At 41.7% G+C, this 18458-nt stretch overlaps 1 protein-coding gene across 3 annotated transcripts in view; it reads left to right on the forward strand.

Moving 5' to 3' along the window:
* ELOVL2 (ELOVL fatty acid elongase 2) overlaps positions 1–12542 on the forward strand; it is a 51325-nt gene extending 38783 nt beyond the window's left edge. The window contains exons 4-9 of one of the 3 annotated variants that reach the window (XM_051610794.1): positions 4277–4354; positions 5429–5600; positions 7562–7686; positions 9739–9873; positions 10513–10644; positions 11150–12542. In XM_051610794.1, the coding sequence (XP_051466754.1) occupies positions 4277–4354; positions 5429–5600; positions 7562–7686; positions 9739–9873; positions 10513–10644 (642 nt within the window). In that variant the 3' untranslated portion in view covers positions 11150–12542. Of the gene's footprint in view, positions 1–4276; positions 4355–5428; positions 5601–7561; positions 7687–9738; positions 9874–10512 lie in introns of all 3 variants that reach the window. The other 2 variants (XM_051610795.1, XM_051610793.1) reach the window with 2 other exon arrangements.
* The last annotated feature ends 5916 nt before the right edge of the window (positions 12543–18458 follow it).

The raw sequence follows: 18458 nt of genomic DNA on the forward strand, positions 1-18458 counted from the left end.
ACACAGGCTGTTCTGCATCTTAGCTATACAACTAAAATCTGGAATTATACTACAATTCTTGGAAGTTCATCTGAAAATAGGCAAGCTATACAGAAAGACATTTTTCAACAGACACTGTTCAACAGATGGTATTACAATTAAAAGTCCTAGCTAGAAAACCTGCCTGAAAACTTTCTAGGTAATGATAAATCAAGGATTATTAATGGTACCTTCCTCTATTCATCTACTTACTATGTAAGAATTATAATTAAGACACTTCAGATGTTGCACACTTGTGGAATTGAGTCATGTTACATCTAGGAGCTATTTTCTCCCTTTAAAAACTAAAAAAGGAAAGTCAGATGAAATTATCAGTGTCTAAAACCAGAGGCTAGATAGTCAAAATCTTCAGAGGCATTTAATTCTAAAATTATTGAAATAAAAAAGGCAAAGAAAAACTCATTCTTCTCTCCTGAGACACTGTCCTGAGGTTTGCTTAGACTCCTTTTCCCTGGGATGCAGCCAGCAGATAACTGCTTTTAGGACTGTTTTGACTAAGTCAATAGATCCAGGGAGGAGATGCCATTCACAGGGACTAACAAAAAGTCTCCTCCTACAGCCAAGGGAAATAGATGATTCACAGCACTGCAAGTTAGACCCTTCTTTCCTCTACACAGACAGATCAGTCTCCTTATTTAGTTTGGCAAGACCTCCATTGATTGACAACACTGACCAGAAAAAGTTGTTTTAGTTGGCCTTAGGGCTGGAGTCCCAGAGAAAAAAAAGTAAAACATCATACAAAATTTCAAGAGGCTTCTTGCTTTATTTTTGCCACAAGAAGGGTAGTAGTGCTCGTCCTTATGCTCTGAACTTTAGAGAAGAATTTAAATTATTTGAATGCTAATTCCATTATTAGCTTTTGTCTTCCCCTTCTGAACTGTTTCCAGGTAGACAGGTAATATGCTGGATGAACTGTTTAGTTTGAAGGGACCTACAATGATCATCTAGTACAACTGCCTGACCAATTTGGGGCTGACCAAAAAGATAAAGCATGTTGTTGGGGGCATTGTCCTCTGAAGCACTGACAGGCTTGGGACATTGTTTACCTCAGTAGGAAGGCTGTTCCAGTGTTTAAGCACCCTCTCTGTAAAGAAATACTTCTTAATGTCCAGACTAAACCTCCCATGGCACGCTTTGAGCCATTCCCATGCATCCTGTCACTGGACCCCAAGAAGAGCAGATCAACACATCCTTCTCCACTTCTCCCCAGGAAGCTGTGGAGAGCAGTGAGGCAGAGAGCAGTCTAGTCAGTCCTCTACAAATTAGAATAACCCAGAGATCTCAGCCACTTCCTCACTGGACATGCCTTCCAGCCTCTTCCACCAGCTTTGATCCACTCCTCTGGATGCGTTTAAGGACCTTCACATCCTTCTTACATTGTAGGGTCCAGAACTGCACAGAATGCTCCAGGTGAGGCTGCACCAGCACCAGATACAACAAGATAATCCTCTCTCTTGACCAGCTGGTTATGCTGTTTGATGCACCCCAGGACAGTTTGTCCTCTGGGCTGCCAGAGCACCCAGCTGGCTCACACCGACCCTGCTGCCAACCAGCACCCCCAGATCCCTTCCTGCAGGGCTGCTCTCCAGCCACCCCTCCCCCAGTTTATACTTGTGCCCAGCACAACCCCATCCCAGGCACAGAACCCAGCATTTCAACTTGTTAAATTTCATCCCACTGAACATATCTAAATTCTCCACCTGTCCCACAGGAGTCACCATAAGCTCCCAGTTAGGTATCATCAGCAAACTTACTGCTGGTGGATTCAACACCTGCATCTAGATCATTGATAAAAATATTGAACGGAACTGGTCCTAAAATTGAACCCTCAGGGACACTAGTGGTGACCAGTCACCAGCCAGATATAACCAGGTGCTAGTGCTTAACCATACACCTTTCTCCTGCCCTAGGAAAAAGGGGAATACCTTGTTGCTTCAAGGAATTTTCTAAGAAAGCCCAACACAGAGAGCTTTTTCTACAACTCAAACATCACACAGCAACCACAGTGAGATTTTAGAGGCTGAAAGCTCAGCATGAGAAGGTGCAGGGCCCTGGGTCCAGACTCTTCGTGCTTAGTCTGCTACTTAGCAACATGAGAGGCTTTGGCACCACTTCTGCTGCCCCCGCCCCACCTTCAAGATTCCTTTACAGAGGAACCAGGTCTCATTCCTGAACAACGTGATTCCCCGTTTTTAAAAAATGGCATGAACTGAACTACTGCAGAAGAGCAAGTGTTGTGAATCTTCATGCTGTTTATACCTAAGTAGGTGCATAAAGGGCATTTATCAAAGTAAAAACTGGAATCTATTAACAACAACATTAGGATAACAGCAAAATATGAGAACTCTACTAATTACCAGGATGTTGCTGCTTAGCAGAAATTTTTCGCAAGGCAGTGCTTCCATCTTTACGTGATCTGTTTTTCCAAATAGTTTTAAACAATGCATCTTTTAATATTATTTTCAGGACAGGCTGCCAAGAATGCAAAGCATTCAAATAACTGTTTTCTAGAGAGAGAAAATTTGTATTTTGAAAAAGAGAGAGGATTTCTCAGCCTTTTAATACATCCTGCACTTACACCATCTGTGCATGATTAATAAAGCCATCAGGTCTGCAGAGATGCGAGTGCTCAGCATGTGAAAGGGAACAGAAGTGAAACAGTACAAGCAACTTATGACTTTGGTATCAAAGAGACCTAGTAACTGAATGTTTGGAGTCAAGGTGCCAGCTTCTCCTTTTGGTATGCAGCTGGCTGGTTTGGTAGCATAGGGTAAGCTGCTTACCTTCCACATCATTGATAGCCAACATGAAAGTCATGGCCCAGGATTACCAGGATTCCAAAAATGTACTTGCTGCCTCCCAAGCTTCCCCACTAAATTTTCATTACGAAGTGAGACAGAAATCTTGAAAAATAGATAGCAAAATAGAGCAGTCAAAACAAACTGGATTGTCCTCTTTTCCCTAAAGGAGACCTGTCAGTATGTAAAGCACCTACAACAGAGAATAGTTGAACTACAGAAATGCTGACATGAAAGAGCAAGGTTAAGACAGTCAAAGAAGATCTTCACTTTAAGCTGATCTTGTTACACAGCCACAAATCAGAGGGAACTCTTCTGCTGAGTCAAACAAGGAGCAGTAGGCATACAGTGCAATATGCACAATCTGGCATTATACAGAATAATGGAAGAATGAACAAAAGAAATTAAAGAAAACCCTGCAATCAGAGAGTGGTATTCTGACCCCAAAGCTTCCTCTCCATTTGCACATTGACCAGTTGTGAGGAGCTGCAGATTTCTCAAATGCCAAGTTAAAATTTCATTATATTGAAAAGAATTTTAATTCCCCCTGAGCCTTTAAGGGTTTTGTCTGTACAGAGGGGAGGAGACCCCAGAATATAAATCTCTTAGTTTGGCCACAGAAAGCACTTTCCACACATTCAAGAATAAACAAGACCTTTTTTAAAATTAATGGACTCTACATAGCATTTACAGACAACAGATTATGCTCCCTGTTTCAAAAGGGCTGCTGGATGCTTTAGGTGATCATTACTATAAAAAATATTCCACATCAAAAGCCACCATGTGGCTTCCTAGAAACTTTCTCCTTCATCACGATGTGGTAGCCTGACATTTCATTGCTTTGCTTGCTTCCCAGTATGACATGCACTGAATCTAAAAGTTGCTTGTGTGTCTATTCATGTCTCCATTCAGCACTGTGCCCCCTCTGCTCTACTTCCTCCTGCATTTAACAGTATGGGATAAAGAGACACGCATCTGGCATTAGGAAAGATTTCTCCCATTGCACTACTTTGGATTTGCCTTGTGTTTGCTTGCTTGGCATCAGGAAATTTTTCTCAAGGATGGTTTTGCACAACTAGCTATGTTAAGCTCTGTTCAAACTGCTTCAGGACAGAGATGCAATATTCAAGAATGAGCTTTGGAGTGAGGTTCACTGAACTAAGTAATGAAATATTTTAATGGAAGCCTTGAAGGCTTTAAAGCTAAAGAAATGTAAAAGCTATACTGTTCCACTGTACAGCTCCAACCAAACCTGATGCCTTTTCCATTTCAAACCAGAAGGTATTAGCAAGTTGTCTGGTTTAGGAGCATCAGTTCACAGAAGGAGTGGGAACCCACCATACTCCCCATGTCGCTTTTTTCAATACGGAACAACTGCAGGGGTAAAAGCCAACTTTTATGTTTGCTCATGAACGTAATTGCTGTGTTTTCTTTCCCAGCTCATCCTTGCCACGTGGGAAGGAGGCTACAACTTGCAGTGCCAGAACCTCCACAGCGCAGGGGAGGCTGACATCCGGGTGAGCCACGGCAGCAGCTCAGCCCCCATGCCCACAGCACAGCAATTCTGCCTTCACCTCAGTTATAAGGCTGTTCCTGATGACATCTTTACCACTGGGGTTTTAATCAAGTTGCCTAACAGCTAGGAGCAGACAAGTGTTCTCTTTCTGATTCAAAACAGATGCAACCTTGCTGTAAAAAGTACAACAGGGAGTATTTTAAAAAGTCATACATCGAGATCTGTGATCAAAACAATGTTGCCTGACTATTAAAACAGAGAATATGGATCATTAAAGAACTTGGAACAAAAATCAGTCATCTAAAATGTAACACTTGTTGGGCTGTGGCCAGAAATGGATTTAAGCCTAACTCTAAACTCTGGAAAACTGCAGATATTTTTCTGGCTTGGCTCATCTCTAGTTTCAACCCTTATTTCTGCATCACAGCAATTCCATTTATTAAACCTCTGTTGTTCCCCAGATCAGGCTTACTTTCCAGGTAATGTTAGACCTCAAGAGCAGAAAAACTGGGTAACCAATATCATTTCCCCCAACCCTCAAAATTTGTCTATGTTACAGCAAAGAAAAGGCCAGTCAAATATGTTTTCCCTTCAACAAGGTGCTTTTCCCCCTTTGTTTTAACTGCCTTGGGACACATCCTGAGCTCTGATAAAGTGTCTCAACATGAGAAGAGGGCATATTCCATTGTGTTGAGTGTCAAATTTGGATTATTTATAAAGAAGCTGCCAGCAAAATCTGTTCAGTGCCAAGAAAGTATAAATGGCAGCACCCTTAAAAGCCCCACACAACTGTATATTTGATGAAACAGAATAATTAAAAAACCCTTCCTCGAAGTTTGTATTTGTTAAATTATATTTAGGTAATTCTATATTTATACAATCACATTAGAAATGATGGGGTTTTTTTCAAAACCACTTCATTCAGAGGGAAAATAAGACTGAAGGCAGAGCTTGTACTTCTCTGTCAATAGGACAGTAATGCCTTTTGGGAAGTTGCATGCCTAGAGACTTTTTTTATTTAAGCCCTTTTATAAACAGATATTGATCTCCTGCTCCTTTGTTCTTGCTTGTACAGGTAGCCAAGGTGCTGTGGTGGTATTATTTCTCCAAAGTAATTGAATTCATGGACACTATCTTCTTTGTCCTGAGAAAGAAAAGCAGTCAGATCACCTTCCTTCATGTGTATCACCATGCCACTATGTTTAACATTTGGTGGTGTGTTCTAAACTGGATACCTTGTGGGCAAAGTAAGTTTCTGTTTGCTTCATCACCTGGGGTGTAAGTCACCTGCTGCTGGAGGGGAATCACATCACCATGTAAAACAAATGTATCACCATGCTATATGAGAGCACCTTTAAGGTTCATAGCCTTTCAGAACTGCCAAACATCTGCTGAGCACAGTTAAATTAAAAGCGTGGATAAAAGATCAAAGCAAAAAAATATCCAAGTGCTAGGCTGTGTATTTTCCACTTCGCTGCCAGAACCTCTCACATTTACTTCTCTTCAAACCACTTTTATACAGGATAACACTACTAAGTAGCACACAAGAACGATCACACACAAGTTCTACTAGTCCAAAAGCAGATATAGGAGAAAATCATGACCCTTGTAAAGTCAGTGTTAATCACAACATATGAACTCAACAACATTTTTACATGTTTGACTCCCGTATGCACCAATCTGACATTCTGCTTTAACAAGACACTTTACTTACATAACAGCTAATCAAAATACCAGCTCAAGTCTGTTTTGGTTTAAATGAGAATACATCCCATTCAAGTAGCAAAAATTCTGGACAGCCAGAATTGATTGATGCAGTCTTACATTCCATATTGAAATAGCAGAAGTAGCAGCATCTTTTGCCTTATTATATTTTGGGTTCAACGTATTTCACTATAGTAATCTCTAAATGAGGTGGCTCTTACGAAGATACTGCAACTGATACGAACTCCCCTGTTGAGGTGGGGAAGATGTACAAGCTTGTGCCACAAGCTGCTCACTTCTCATTTAATAATACTAAATCCCAACAGCAGAGAAACTACTTCAAGGTGTCTCACAACATACACACTTTCCCAGGATTTCATACTGCTGGAGCCTCCTTGCGGGATTGTTATCAGAGTTAAGGAGACAATCAGTTTTCTTACTTTGAGCTACTGAAGGGAGTCACTTCAGCCCACTGGAATATTTTGTAAAGTACTTGTGGCAGGCATTTTTCAGAACAAAAAGCAGAGTTCACATTTGTTGACACTTATTTTGGATAGCACAAGATAAAAGCAAAACACCCTTATAGGCAGAAAAGCAGAGATCAAGGACTTCATAGCCATGATGAGCTATTTCTACAGAGGTGTAAATAACATAGCAGGGGGTTGTGCTTTCTGTGTCTGAACTTATTCACCCACACTCTGCATTAGCTTTGTGCTAGTATAGTTAACAGAGTGAGAAAATCAGTAACTAAATAATCAGCAATTAAGTAATTAATCAGTGGAAAAATCAAAACAATGTGTGAGACCATCTTGTAGTTGTCAAGCACTGCTGTCAAGCATGTGAGCATACAGCAGATGGAGTCGTGCTGCTACTTCTTAATAGTCTTAAAATTAGTTAAAGGTACAGAGGATAATTAATTTGCTCTAGAAATAGTATTTACTAACTACAGCTCATCAGAGTGGCAAGGTATTATCTGAGGTGAAAATGTGCATCAACAAGAAAAGTCACCAAAGAAAACGAGAGCAGTGCTCAAAGACAGCCACGCTAGGCTAGTTTAATTCAGAGTAAAGCCCTTACTGCTGCATCTGGGAGCAGGAGAGCCGGTGCCTCCCAAGGCTCTAAGCTGCGGTACCAGCAGCAGCCACCACCCCACCCCGTCGCCTTTAAAGGTAACAACAAAAATAGAGAGACTCATGCAAAAGAGAATACTTCAGGAGGGAAGCAAAAGCAATGACCTGTAAACTACAGAAAAGTACAGAAAATTAAAAATACGAGGCGAAAAGACAACATTCAGCCTGAGAAAAACTCTATAGGAAGTATCAGTCCATTTGTCAGCTGTCCCTTAGGGCAGCATCTCTTCACAGAGAAGCCTGTAGCAAAGGGTAAGCACAAAGGGAGGACTTTCCATATGGAGGAGACATTGCTAACAGTAACAACTTCTCTCTCTTTTTAGCAGTTGGTGTATAAAATGTTTTCCTTGATTATTTATTTATTTTTTTTTTAGGTTTCTTTGGACCCACTTTGAATAGCTTTATCCACGTGCTTATGTACTCTTACTATGGACTGTCTGTCATCCCTTCTATGCGCAAGTATCTGTGGTGGAAGAAATACCTCACTCAGGCACAGCTGGCATGTACCTTATTTTACTCTCCTTTTTAAGTACCAGAGAGGGCAACAGGAATGGTAGATAAATGCTGCTGTTTACATAATTAAGAATTCAACTATAACAAAGCTGTCTTACAGAATAAGCCACTGGTGCAGCCTAGTATAAATTCATAAAGGAAACGATGTTCAGAAATATTTTCTACAACAGAATAGAAACTCTACAGTCCATAAGATTCCATTATTTTTATCTCTTGCATAGAAATAAACACTGTTTAATCATGGCAAATGGACATACTAAAAAGTTATAGAAACTGTATGACAGAGCCAGCTCCAACCTGCTCCAAGATGAACCCACCACTGTCCAAAGCTGATAGCACTGGCAAAGCTGGGGGCACCTCTGTGATACTGTATTTAATAAATGATAAAAAAAAAAATATGCACAGCAGCTGAGAGGAAAGAAAATGTGAGGGAAACAGCCCTGCAGGCACCCAGGTCAGAGCAGAATGAGGGGAGGAGAGGCAGATTCCCCTGCAGCCTGTGAACACCATGGTGAGACACAGGCTCTTGCCATGGAGCAGCAAGTGGGCTTGTCCAAAAGGAAGCTACAACTCATGGAAGACCCCACACAGAAGTAGGCTCCTGGCAGGACCTGTGGCCTATGGGGAACCCACAATGCAGCAGTCCATTCCTGAAGGACTGCACCCCATGGAAAGAACCCACATTGGAGCAGTTCATGCAGGACTGTCTCCAATGGGAGGAGCCCCAGACTGAAGAAGGGGAAGAGTGTGAGGAGAAAGCAGAAGCAGTGCCAAAGCAGCATGGACTGAATGCAACCCCCATTCCCCTGGCACCATTTGGGGGAAGGAGGTGGAAGAGTCAGAAGTGAAGTTGAGCCTGGGGGGCTTAGGAGAAGTGTTTTGAGTACTGTTTTATTTCTCAACTATTCTTCTGTTATTAATTGGCAATAAATTAGATTAGTCTTCCTGAAGTCAAGTCTGTTTTGCCTATGATGGTAACTGTTAACTTTTACCCCCCCACTCTTATACCAACCCAAAAGTTTTTTCATCTTATTTTCTCCCTCTACTCTACCAAGGAGAGGAATTGAGAGAGCAGCTGGATGGCCACCTGGCAGCCAACCAAGGTTAACCCACCACATCGTGGTACAACTACAAAATGCAAAACGTTGTAAACAAACCCTTAGACAAGACAGAATTTGACTTCTAAAAGTGTACTCCAGCAGTTGCTGAACCCAAGAGCTGAGCCACAACAAAAGCTTCTAACAACAACAATATAAGGCCTGATGTGAACTAAAGGTCCTTTGGCTTCTTTATCTTAGGGCCTGTTCGTATTATTTTTGAGTTCAGATGTTTGCAGTGAGCTTAAAAATGCCTGTGTAGAAATGTGTTTAGTAAAATGCTTTTTCTCTGAGCTAAGACCATCTCTGCTATTGAAACACACTGCCCTCTTTGAAAGCAACCCCAGCACGCTGGGTTGAGGGCACACTCTGCAGGCTGGGGAGAATCAGATGCATCAGTTCACAGTCCTAAATACCAATAGCTTTCCCTGATTCCTTCTCCATCTCATTTTTGCTTCATTGTTCCCATCTTAACTCTGTTAATGCTAATGGTAGCCTAGCTGAACTTTTCTTTGGACCTGGGTTTTCCATTTTTTATTCAGACTTCTAAAGCTATTGCCTGGAGTCCTCAGTTTTCTAGAGTTTCTGTCCAGTGACAGAGACAATGCTGTAGCTGGCATGACACTGTCTAGAAGACAGAACAACCTCTGTTAAAAAAACCAAGACAAACCACCTTTTATTTTGCCAACTAGGCCTATGAACTCATTTTTAGAAATCCCTGACCCCTTAGGGTGAGTTACTTTTATTTCATAATAGCACTATTTTAACTTAACCATCACAATACATTCAAAAAGGGGTGATTCATCACAGATTCAAAAAGGGGTGATTTTCAAGAGTATTCAAATTTTCAAAGAGCAGGACTGGGTGACATTGTTGTATCTGATCCAGGTAGCACTGACACTTTCTCAGATAAATACTTATATGTAATATTTCCTCCACAGATCCAGTTTCTGCTCACTATTGCGCACACACTCAGTGCAGCTGTGAAGCCATGTGGGTTCCCATTTGGCTGTCTCATGTTCCAGTCCTCCTATATGGCCACACTGGTCGTTCTCTTCATAAACTTCTACATTAAGGTAAGCAGTTTTCCAAGAGCCCTCTGACAAAGGTGGGAGGGAAAAAAGAAATGTTTTGCGCAGCAGGCTTGATACCTAAAATATGTTTGTAATACTTATGCAAGTTAAAAATGACAGATCTAGAAATGTCCACAAGAAACAGACTTTCAGTAGTGATGACCTCCCCATTGCAGCTCAGCTTTTCCATACTGCAGTTAAGTGTAATCTTGCACCAGCACTCAATTCTGTACTCGTATAGCAAGTACTGCCCTAAGGACTTAGAAGGTTTGAATTTCCTTTGTTGAGCAACTTCTTGAGTCTTCTGCCATCATTGAAAGAAAAAAAAAAATAAAAAACCCAACAACAACAAAAAAAGCAGCTGTCTTTAATTCTTTTTTAGCGGAGACTGCTCAAGTCTGCCTCCATACATACATAGAGCTGCTAGTAAAAAGGGCTTAAAATCTCTTTTGAAATCAAGTACTAAAAAGGTAATACCACACACAGCAGTGAAAATAAGCCTTCCCTTAACACAGTCTGAAGCAAATACATATTTATCTGCATCAACAAACACCAGACAGCTCCATTTTACAGTTAACCATAAGCAGTGTTTGGGGGACACTAAATAAATCCAAGTATTTACTTTGGATGTTGCTTTTATAGACGTACCGGAAAGCACCTTCAAGAACAGCTATGAAGGAAACCTCTATAAAGGAAACAGAAATCAAGAATGGTTTCCACAAGGACTACTTTGCTGCTGCCAATGGATTCCTGAACAATAAGAAAGCACAATAAGTATTGTCTTTCCTATGATATTTTTTTTTCTAAAAAATAAAACAAACACAAGACAAAAAGACTGAAGTGCAAGCTTTAGCTTAAAACCTATTTGATTACATCTATGAGTCCTTTGTACCAGACACTTATTAATGTATTGCTATTTAGGTTTTAACAAAATGGGTAGAATTACTTGTCCTATCAAAGGTCACCATGGGAACAAAGAAGGCCAAGATCTCTCTCATACAAAGAAGAAAACCTTTCTGATCTTTAATGCTGACACAAAGACGCCTTACAAAACATTTGATGGACGAATTAATCAATGCCTTCAAAAGGTTAGGGCTCTGTTCAGGCTAATGCAGTGAGCACTTTCTGTGCGTGGGAGAGGTCAGGAGGCAAGGCTTTGCAGTGCACCAACATGTTTAGCTAAACTATGGTCAAGGTCAGAAAAAGGAAGAGGAGAAAAAAAAATAATGGGAGAATCATACCTTTTCCATCACCATACTCCTCCTCTGCTTCTTTCCAGCCATTCCTCAAAGCATACTCCCTGCCATGGACACCAACAAGGTGCAGCCATCACTTTGGCCTTCTGGGAGCCCTGGGGAAGGACATGAGAAGGCAGAGCCGTTTGTACCATCTCAGAGTCTGCAGACATACATGCACCATGCTTACTTGTTTTAGATATGTGCAACCTGACTCATATACTAGAAAAGCTGGCAGAAGCTTGTTGTTTCACTGGTAGCGGCTGGGGCTGTCCAGTATGGCATTTAGAATACATATTACCTGATGATACGGGTTTATGAGCTCTAGTCTGAGCAAAGCAAGTCACTTTGGACATGCTAAATGAATATGAGTTCTGAGTAAATGGATTTTCAAAGAAATAAGAACTCAACAACTAAATGAAGATGAATCTTATGAGTGTAAATATAATCCTATACAAAGTCTGCTAATTTGAAGCAAGCTGACATATCACAGATTAACAGACTGGAAGGCAAAGAAAACCTTAAAAGCAAAATTCAGCAATGAGCAAAGCACATTATATAAGCATTTCTGTGTTAGGTGGGCCTTATTCAGACTGGTCTATGACTGGAGAAACAGATGGGACTAAGGCACAATTCTCTGTAGGGAAAGCAAAGGCATATTTGCTGCCTGCAGCTGTAATGGTGTGTCTCTCACAACAGCCAGTCAGCATCTTCTCTGCTTCAGGTAGCTCTGTTTACCTCCCACTTAAAGAGGGAAGGGCAGAGTACCCAAGATTAGCTGTGGAGACCTGCTCCTCACACTTTTCTCCTATAGCCCATTTCAAAATCTCTACTAAAACTGGACACAACTGAAATCCCCACAGTGCTGCAGCACAGGCAGTACATCCGACCAGCCTCGCTGTTAAACTTCATCATCATGAGCTGAGGAACCAAAATAACTGTGGTATGCAAACACTTTTGACAAAATATCACAGAAGGCAATTACCTGAACCATTCATCTAAGGCTGGCAACAAAATGGTTGCCTGGCCCGGCATGGATTTTAGGCTGAGCAGAGTCAACAACCTTTTGATGGCAAAGCATGCATTTGACTATCAAGGTGGACGTCAGCATGCTATGAGTTCACTATGGCAACCAAACCCAGAGATATTGTCTTTTGTTTTGTTGAAACCTCATTCAAAAGGAAAGGAAATAAATAAATGCCTTACTTGAAACTTAAAGGGCTGGGGGGAAAAAAAAAAAAAAAGGAAAAAAATCAAAACGGTCTCACCTTGCAGATCCAGACTGGCCAGGAAGGCTGGAATCAGGTATGTTTTACATTCTTCAGACCTGTCTTAACATCTTCAAAATGCTGCAACTTTGAAGAAAGAGAAGCATTGACTTTTTAAACTGATTTTCCTGTAATACATAACACTATAAATAAACAAATTTTACTATCAGGCTGTCTCCACTCTGCTTTATTTAAGACATCAAATTGCTGTGAAGTGGCTATGGAAAACCATTCCTGTTGTGAAACTTCTTCAGAAAGCTCTTCGAACACTGACCTCAGACTGAGAACTTCAGACACCAACTCCACACACAGCAACATAAAGCTCCCCTCTGTTTTTTGTACAACTGTTGGTTTTGCAATTAACTGGGCAGGTGGCATTTCTGCATATCATACTCACATGCACATTAATTAGGTTGATAGGAAACAAGTCTTCTGCAGTGTACAGACACAGGATGTTTACACTTCCTACTTGAGATACCTTTCTTTGGTAGACTGAACATCCCTCTCTCAGGCAGTCCAGCTTCTCAGCAGTGACCTCCCACCTCGGCTCCTCTGGGTTTTATTTCAGATGGTTGAAGTAGATGATGGAAAAACCTCACACTGAGTTTGCTTTCTCCATCAGAGAGAGAAAAAAACACTTTCAGCCCAAACTTCAGTCCAGATAGACTTGTTTAAATCAGCCTCTATCATTCTGTTGCCTCCTTGTTCCCAGGCTTCTCCTGCATTGCAGATTTAAGCTGGTGAGATCCTTTTGATTCATCTGTTATCAATGGGTAAAAGGAGCAGTTTTGACTTTGACAGAGTAAAAGTTACCAAATACAGTTAATTTAATGCACTCTGTAGTGTCCTATATACAACATCCAAAACTTCTCTACATTTTGCCATGATCAGCAGTGTGAGGGTATACTGAAGCATAACTGAAGCATCACAGTTAAGATACAACTTGCAGAACATCTTCACCCAAACCCATCAAGCTGAGGGAAGTGACCTGGTTTACCCGTTATTTGCCTAGTCATAGAATCCTGCCAATCAGTCCAGACTTCCTTACTGGCAACACAGCTGCTTCTGTCTTCTATTTCTGCTATATAAAAGCTTTAAAACATTTCATTTGGGAGGTCTACCTGACAAAGTAAATAAAACAACAGCCAGCACCGCCTAGAAAGAAGCACGTGAATTTACAGCTAATCCTATACAGACTTGACAGCTACGAGAGACTTCTAACTGGCACATCTCCTGAAAGCCGGGACATATGTGGTCTAGTTTGTTTCACCAAATAAGGGAATGGAAATCAGGTTTCCGCATATGTGTAATCTAATTACTTGGGTAGCAAGAAAAATAAAAGCATCAAATAGCGAATGTCACCTGCACGAAGAGAACACCATTGAAAAAGTATTTCTGGATTGAACTGTTCAGCTTGTCAATAGTTTCCAGCCCATGAAACACAGGAACCCCTTGCAAAGGAATGTGTGACACCTAGCTTCAGCCTCTAAGGGAAACCTGGAAAGTGCTAAGATACTGAAAAGGCCAACCTTAAATCAGAGGTGCTTCATGGTTACTATGCTCACTCTCAAATGGGCAGTGAGTCCCTAGCTTCTCTCATAGTCAGATCCTCACAAAAAACAATCTCAGTTTCAGCTAGAGCAGTTCTGAATGCTGCTGTAAAGCCCTCTACTGGACGTTATCACAGAGAGATGGTATCTCTGTGTTTAAATTCTCTGCAAGGACTGCTAGGTTTTAAGTAGTTTAGAAGGAAATTCCATATTCTATAGCTGAAAATGAAGTTTTTCAGGCATATTTTTACTTGGTAGCATGCTTGGACCACCCCAGGGGAATGGGAGAGGAGGGAGCATCTTATCCTTCACTTAGGAACGTTTGCTCTATAGAAAAAAAAAAACCACAAAAAAAACCCCAAAACAAACAAGAAAAAAACCCCACAAAACCAAAAACAAACAAACAACAAACACAGTGTTTTATCAAGCTCATCTTCTAGCAGTACTCCAAACATGACGGCAACACCAATCACCTTTCTAATGTGCTTTTGGGGCATTGTCTTTCCTCTGAATGAGCAAAACAAGAGCTTTATGTTGCCAGCAGCACCCTTGTCCCACAGAGCATCCAAGCCTAGGAAAGGCACCCACAGAAAGCCTAAAGACCCTCTGGATAAATATATCCCTTGGTTAGGTGTCAGCACAAGCCAAACAGAGATCATGGACTGATGAAAGGACCAGATACTGCCCCAAGGTGCACTGCATTGCTTCTCAGATCACTCACAATCTTCATAACAATTTACTGCAATTGTTTTCCTAAAGTTCTGTTGTTCATGAACTGTGTTGGCAACAAGTAATTAAGTCTACTTTAGTCCAAAACAAGCCAGTCAGTCAAATCAGTATTTTTCTTATAAATACTTTGAAGAAGCTTGGATACCCATGCAAGGTACCAAAGCAACTTGCTCATTTGCAACTTTCCAAAAGTTGCAAAATTTCCTTGAATTTGGCTGAGCCCTCCTTTCACCTGAATTTCTAGAGGAAAATCAAAGCAAGCAGAAGGGAGAAGCTATACTCATCCACAAGACAAAGTTCCATTGGTGCTTTAAGCTTTCTTCAGCCAGCAACATCCAGCATGAAACAAGTTCAGCAGCACTTTCTATCTTTGCAAATCAAGGCTGAAGCAGCCAAATGTGCACAGGGCAGCATTAAAAAAATATTTCCAATTCATTTACTGTGACATAGGACACTCATTAAAAATATCTCTGCCACTGTAGTTGACTCCAAGATAAGATTACTCCCAGTGAGGCAGGCTGACAGCTAGCAGCTCTGTAAAGACTGCAATCTAAGCAGTGAGGCACAAGAAGGGTAATTCCACAGTCCAATGCCCAACTAGTGATGGCTACAGAGTCTTGATTGTCAAGAACAAAGGCTGCTCTCCAAAAAGATACAGGAGTTTTGGGGTATTGCATTCATCTAACATTCCCACCTCTGACTGATTCACAGTTTTTTTTACACACTTAGATATGGTGCCCACTGAAATGCCATACAAATGGCACCTTTCCAACTTAGTTTTTAGCTAGACTGAACTACCAAACCAACCAGCACTTTTTTCCTGCCACAAAGTACTGTAGCTGGGAACTCCTAGCTCTCCATACACAGCCCGATTACCTCCAAAATCTTGTTTTTTTGAACAAAGGTTGCAATAACTTGCTTGTTTGAAGCTTGTATTTATCTACCAGGTCGCCCTTTGATTCTCCTATTGGATTCCTCTGTTGTCTCTCCTCTCGATTTTCTACCATCAAGGTCCCAAATGAAAGAAATCTCCAGAATTTCTTTCACATTGAAAATGCAAACAGTGGGGAGATGTGCAAACACTCGACCCTGTTGTTGTGGGCTCACCAGAGAGGGTGTGTGTGAGGACAAGGAAGTAAAGAAGAACAGAAAGATACTTAATTTGATTCACTGGTTTTGGATATTAGTAGCATCCCAATGAATGAGGTGGAAGGAATGAGCTTTACTAAGGTCCTACTAGGAACACTGGAATTAAAGGAGAGAAATCAGGCTGTTGTGTCCAAGGCTCACCTTTATAGGCTTTCTCTCACTGTCTGATGACAAGTAATGCTTTCTCAAATCTTCCTCATAGAACGGTTTGGGTTGGAAGGGACCTTAAAGATCATCTGGGTCCATCCCTGTACATGGGCAGGGACACCTCCCACTGAACCAGGTTGCTCAGAGCCCCATCCAACCTGGCCTTGAACAGTGCCAGGGAGAGGGCATCCACAACTTTCCTGGGCAACCTGTGCCAGTGTCTCACCGTCCTCACACTAAAGAATCTCTTTCTAATGTCTAACCTAAATCTCTCCTTTTTCAGTTTGAAACCATCCCCCCTTGTCCTATCACTACATGTCCTTGTAAAAAGTCCCTCCCCAGATTTCCTGTAGCTCCTCCAGGTCCTAGAAGGCCACATTAAAGTGTCCTCCTAGCCTTCTCCAGGATGAACAGCCCCCACTCTCTCAGCCTGTCTTCATAGCAGAGGTGCTCCAGCCCTCTCATCATCTTCACAGCCCTTCTCTGGACTTGCTCCAACAGCTCCATGTCCTTCTTGTGTTGGGGTCTCCAGAGACGGACACAGTACTCCAGGTGGGGTCCCACTGGAAAAGAATCGCCTCCCTTGACCTGTTGACTACGCTTCTTTTGATGCATCTCAGGATGCATTTGGCTTCCTGGGCTGCAAGCATACATTGCCAGCTCATGTTGAGCTTCTCATCAAGCAACACCTCCAAGTCCTCCTCCTCAGGGCTGCTCTTAATCCACTCTCTGCCCAACCTGTAATTGTGCTTGGGATTGCCCTGACCCACGTGAAACACCTTGCACTTGGCCATGTTAAACTTCATCCAGCTTGCATGGCCCACTTCTCAAGGTGTCAAGGTCCTTCTGGATGATCTCCCTTATGTCCAGCATGTCAACCACACCACCTACCCTGTAATACAACACAAGCACACAGTTCCTCTGATCACTCTTGCCTTTTTCTAGTCAGAGTACATCCCTCCTGCTGGCATTGCGCAGCCTTCATGTGATGTCACTAGGTAACAGTAGCCCTCTAGACCTTGGATGAACTACTGCATTGACACAGAATGTGCAGGTAAATAAACACTTGGCAGAGCATCATCCCCTGAAAGAGATATGGCATAAAGATAACAGGGGTTATAACAGGGTTTAATATTAAACTGTTTAAGAGCTTAAAACACATGAAGGAGTTGTGCTTAACCTGCACTTTGTATTTCCCATATCTTTTGCTGGGTACAGATGCATGGTTTTTGCACTTCAATACCCACATCATTTATTGTACTGGCTCAGAACAACAGGCTGATTATTGAACCTTATCTAGTTGCACTGAAAGGAAGAAAATTTTAAAAAACTTAAATGGCATTTAAAAGAGTGTAAGTGAGCTGGCAAAGGAAATCTGCCAAGGTCAGCTACCTACCTTCCAAAAGGAAATGTTAGGGTAACCCAGTTACAGGCCTGCATTGCAAAGGTATCATCTGCAGAAGCCAAATTGACTTAAGACCTTTGGAGGTCAGCTCAAACATGCTGAACTGACCTAACAGTGCAGAAAGTGCTATGAAATGGGCAGTCCAAGACAAGAAAAAGTCCTGCCTGTCCCAGGTGCTGTCTCCAAATGTAACTCCTACTACCTACAGGTAGAAAGACCACTAGGAAAGAAAAAAACTTCCAGCATGTCTTCCGAGCTTGTGCAGTTTACAGGTTACCAAGCTAGAACTTGCTGAGCTTCTCAATAGGTGAAGTTTTATATGAAGTGCTAGAAAAAGCAGCCAAAGATGGAAAAAGAGACATCTAAGCTGTTTGGCATTCCTTTCTGCTCTCCCATACCTATAACTAAAAGCAGACTTTTAGGGTTCAGATTTTTTCCAAGTAAAGTTAAAAGAAAGTATAAATGCATACAACATTACAATAGTTTTTATTTCCCCTCTATCCACACCTTCAAGAAGTGCTCAACACTCACCTTCCAAGCTTTGTGGGGACAGGTTACACAGAGCTTCAACAGTAAGATACAATGTGCATCAGTCATGTTTCTGCAAATTATCTAGCACAGATATTTAGATGAAAAACTTTCTTAAATGTTTACAGTCACAGGAGACTAAAAATTTAACTCTTCTGCCAACACACCTGAAGGGTGAGGAAATGTAGTGAAACAAGACTTGCTGTGCAACTGCTGACAAAAACTTTGCAGCTCTTTGAGGCTCATCTTAGTACTTAGGATAGGGAGTAGGATTGCACAAAGCATCCCTTTACTAGTATGAACTCTGTGTTTCCATAGCAAGCAACAGGGCAGTTCAAGACCTTCCCAGACTCCTAGGCCCAGTAAAAACCCCAAATGCTTTTCTATTTTGGGCCTGGTACAGCCAGGCAATAGGAAGGGATGCTCAGATCAGTCAGGCTGGCATCTGAAAGCCTGTGTTGGTTAATGACACCACTGGGGCGATCACAGCATACCACAACACCAGTGGAACACAAAGCATGCTTGAAAACATTCCTGGGCTGGCTTTACCAGACACAAACTGAGCTGTTCACAGAGG

This window comes from Apus apus, chromosome 2 (assembly GCF_020740795.1).
Source record: "Apus apus isolate bApuApu2 chromosome 2, bApuApu2.pri.cur, whole genome shotgun sequence".
Classification (NCBI taxonomy): Eukaryota; Metazoa; Chordata; class Aves; order Apodiformes; family Apodidae; genus Apus; species Apus apus.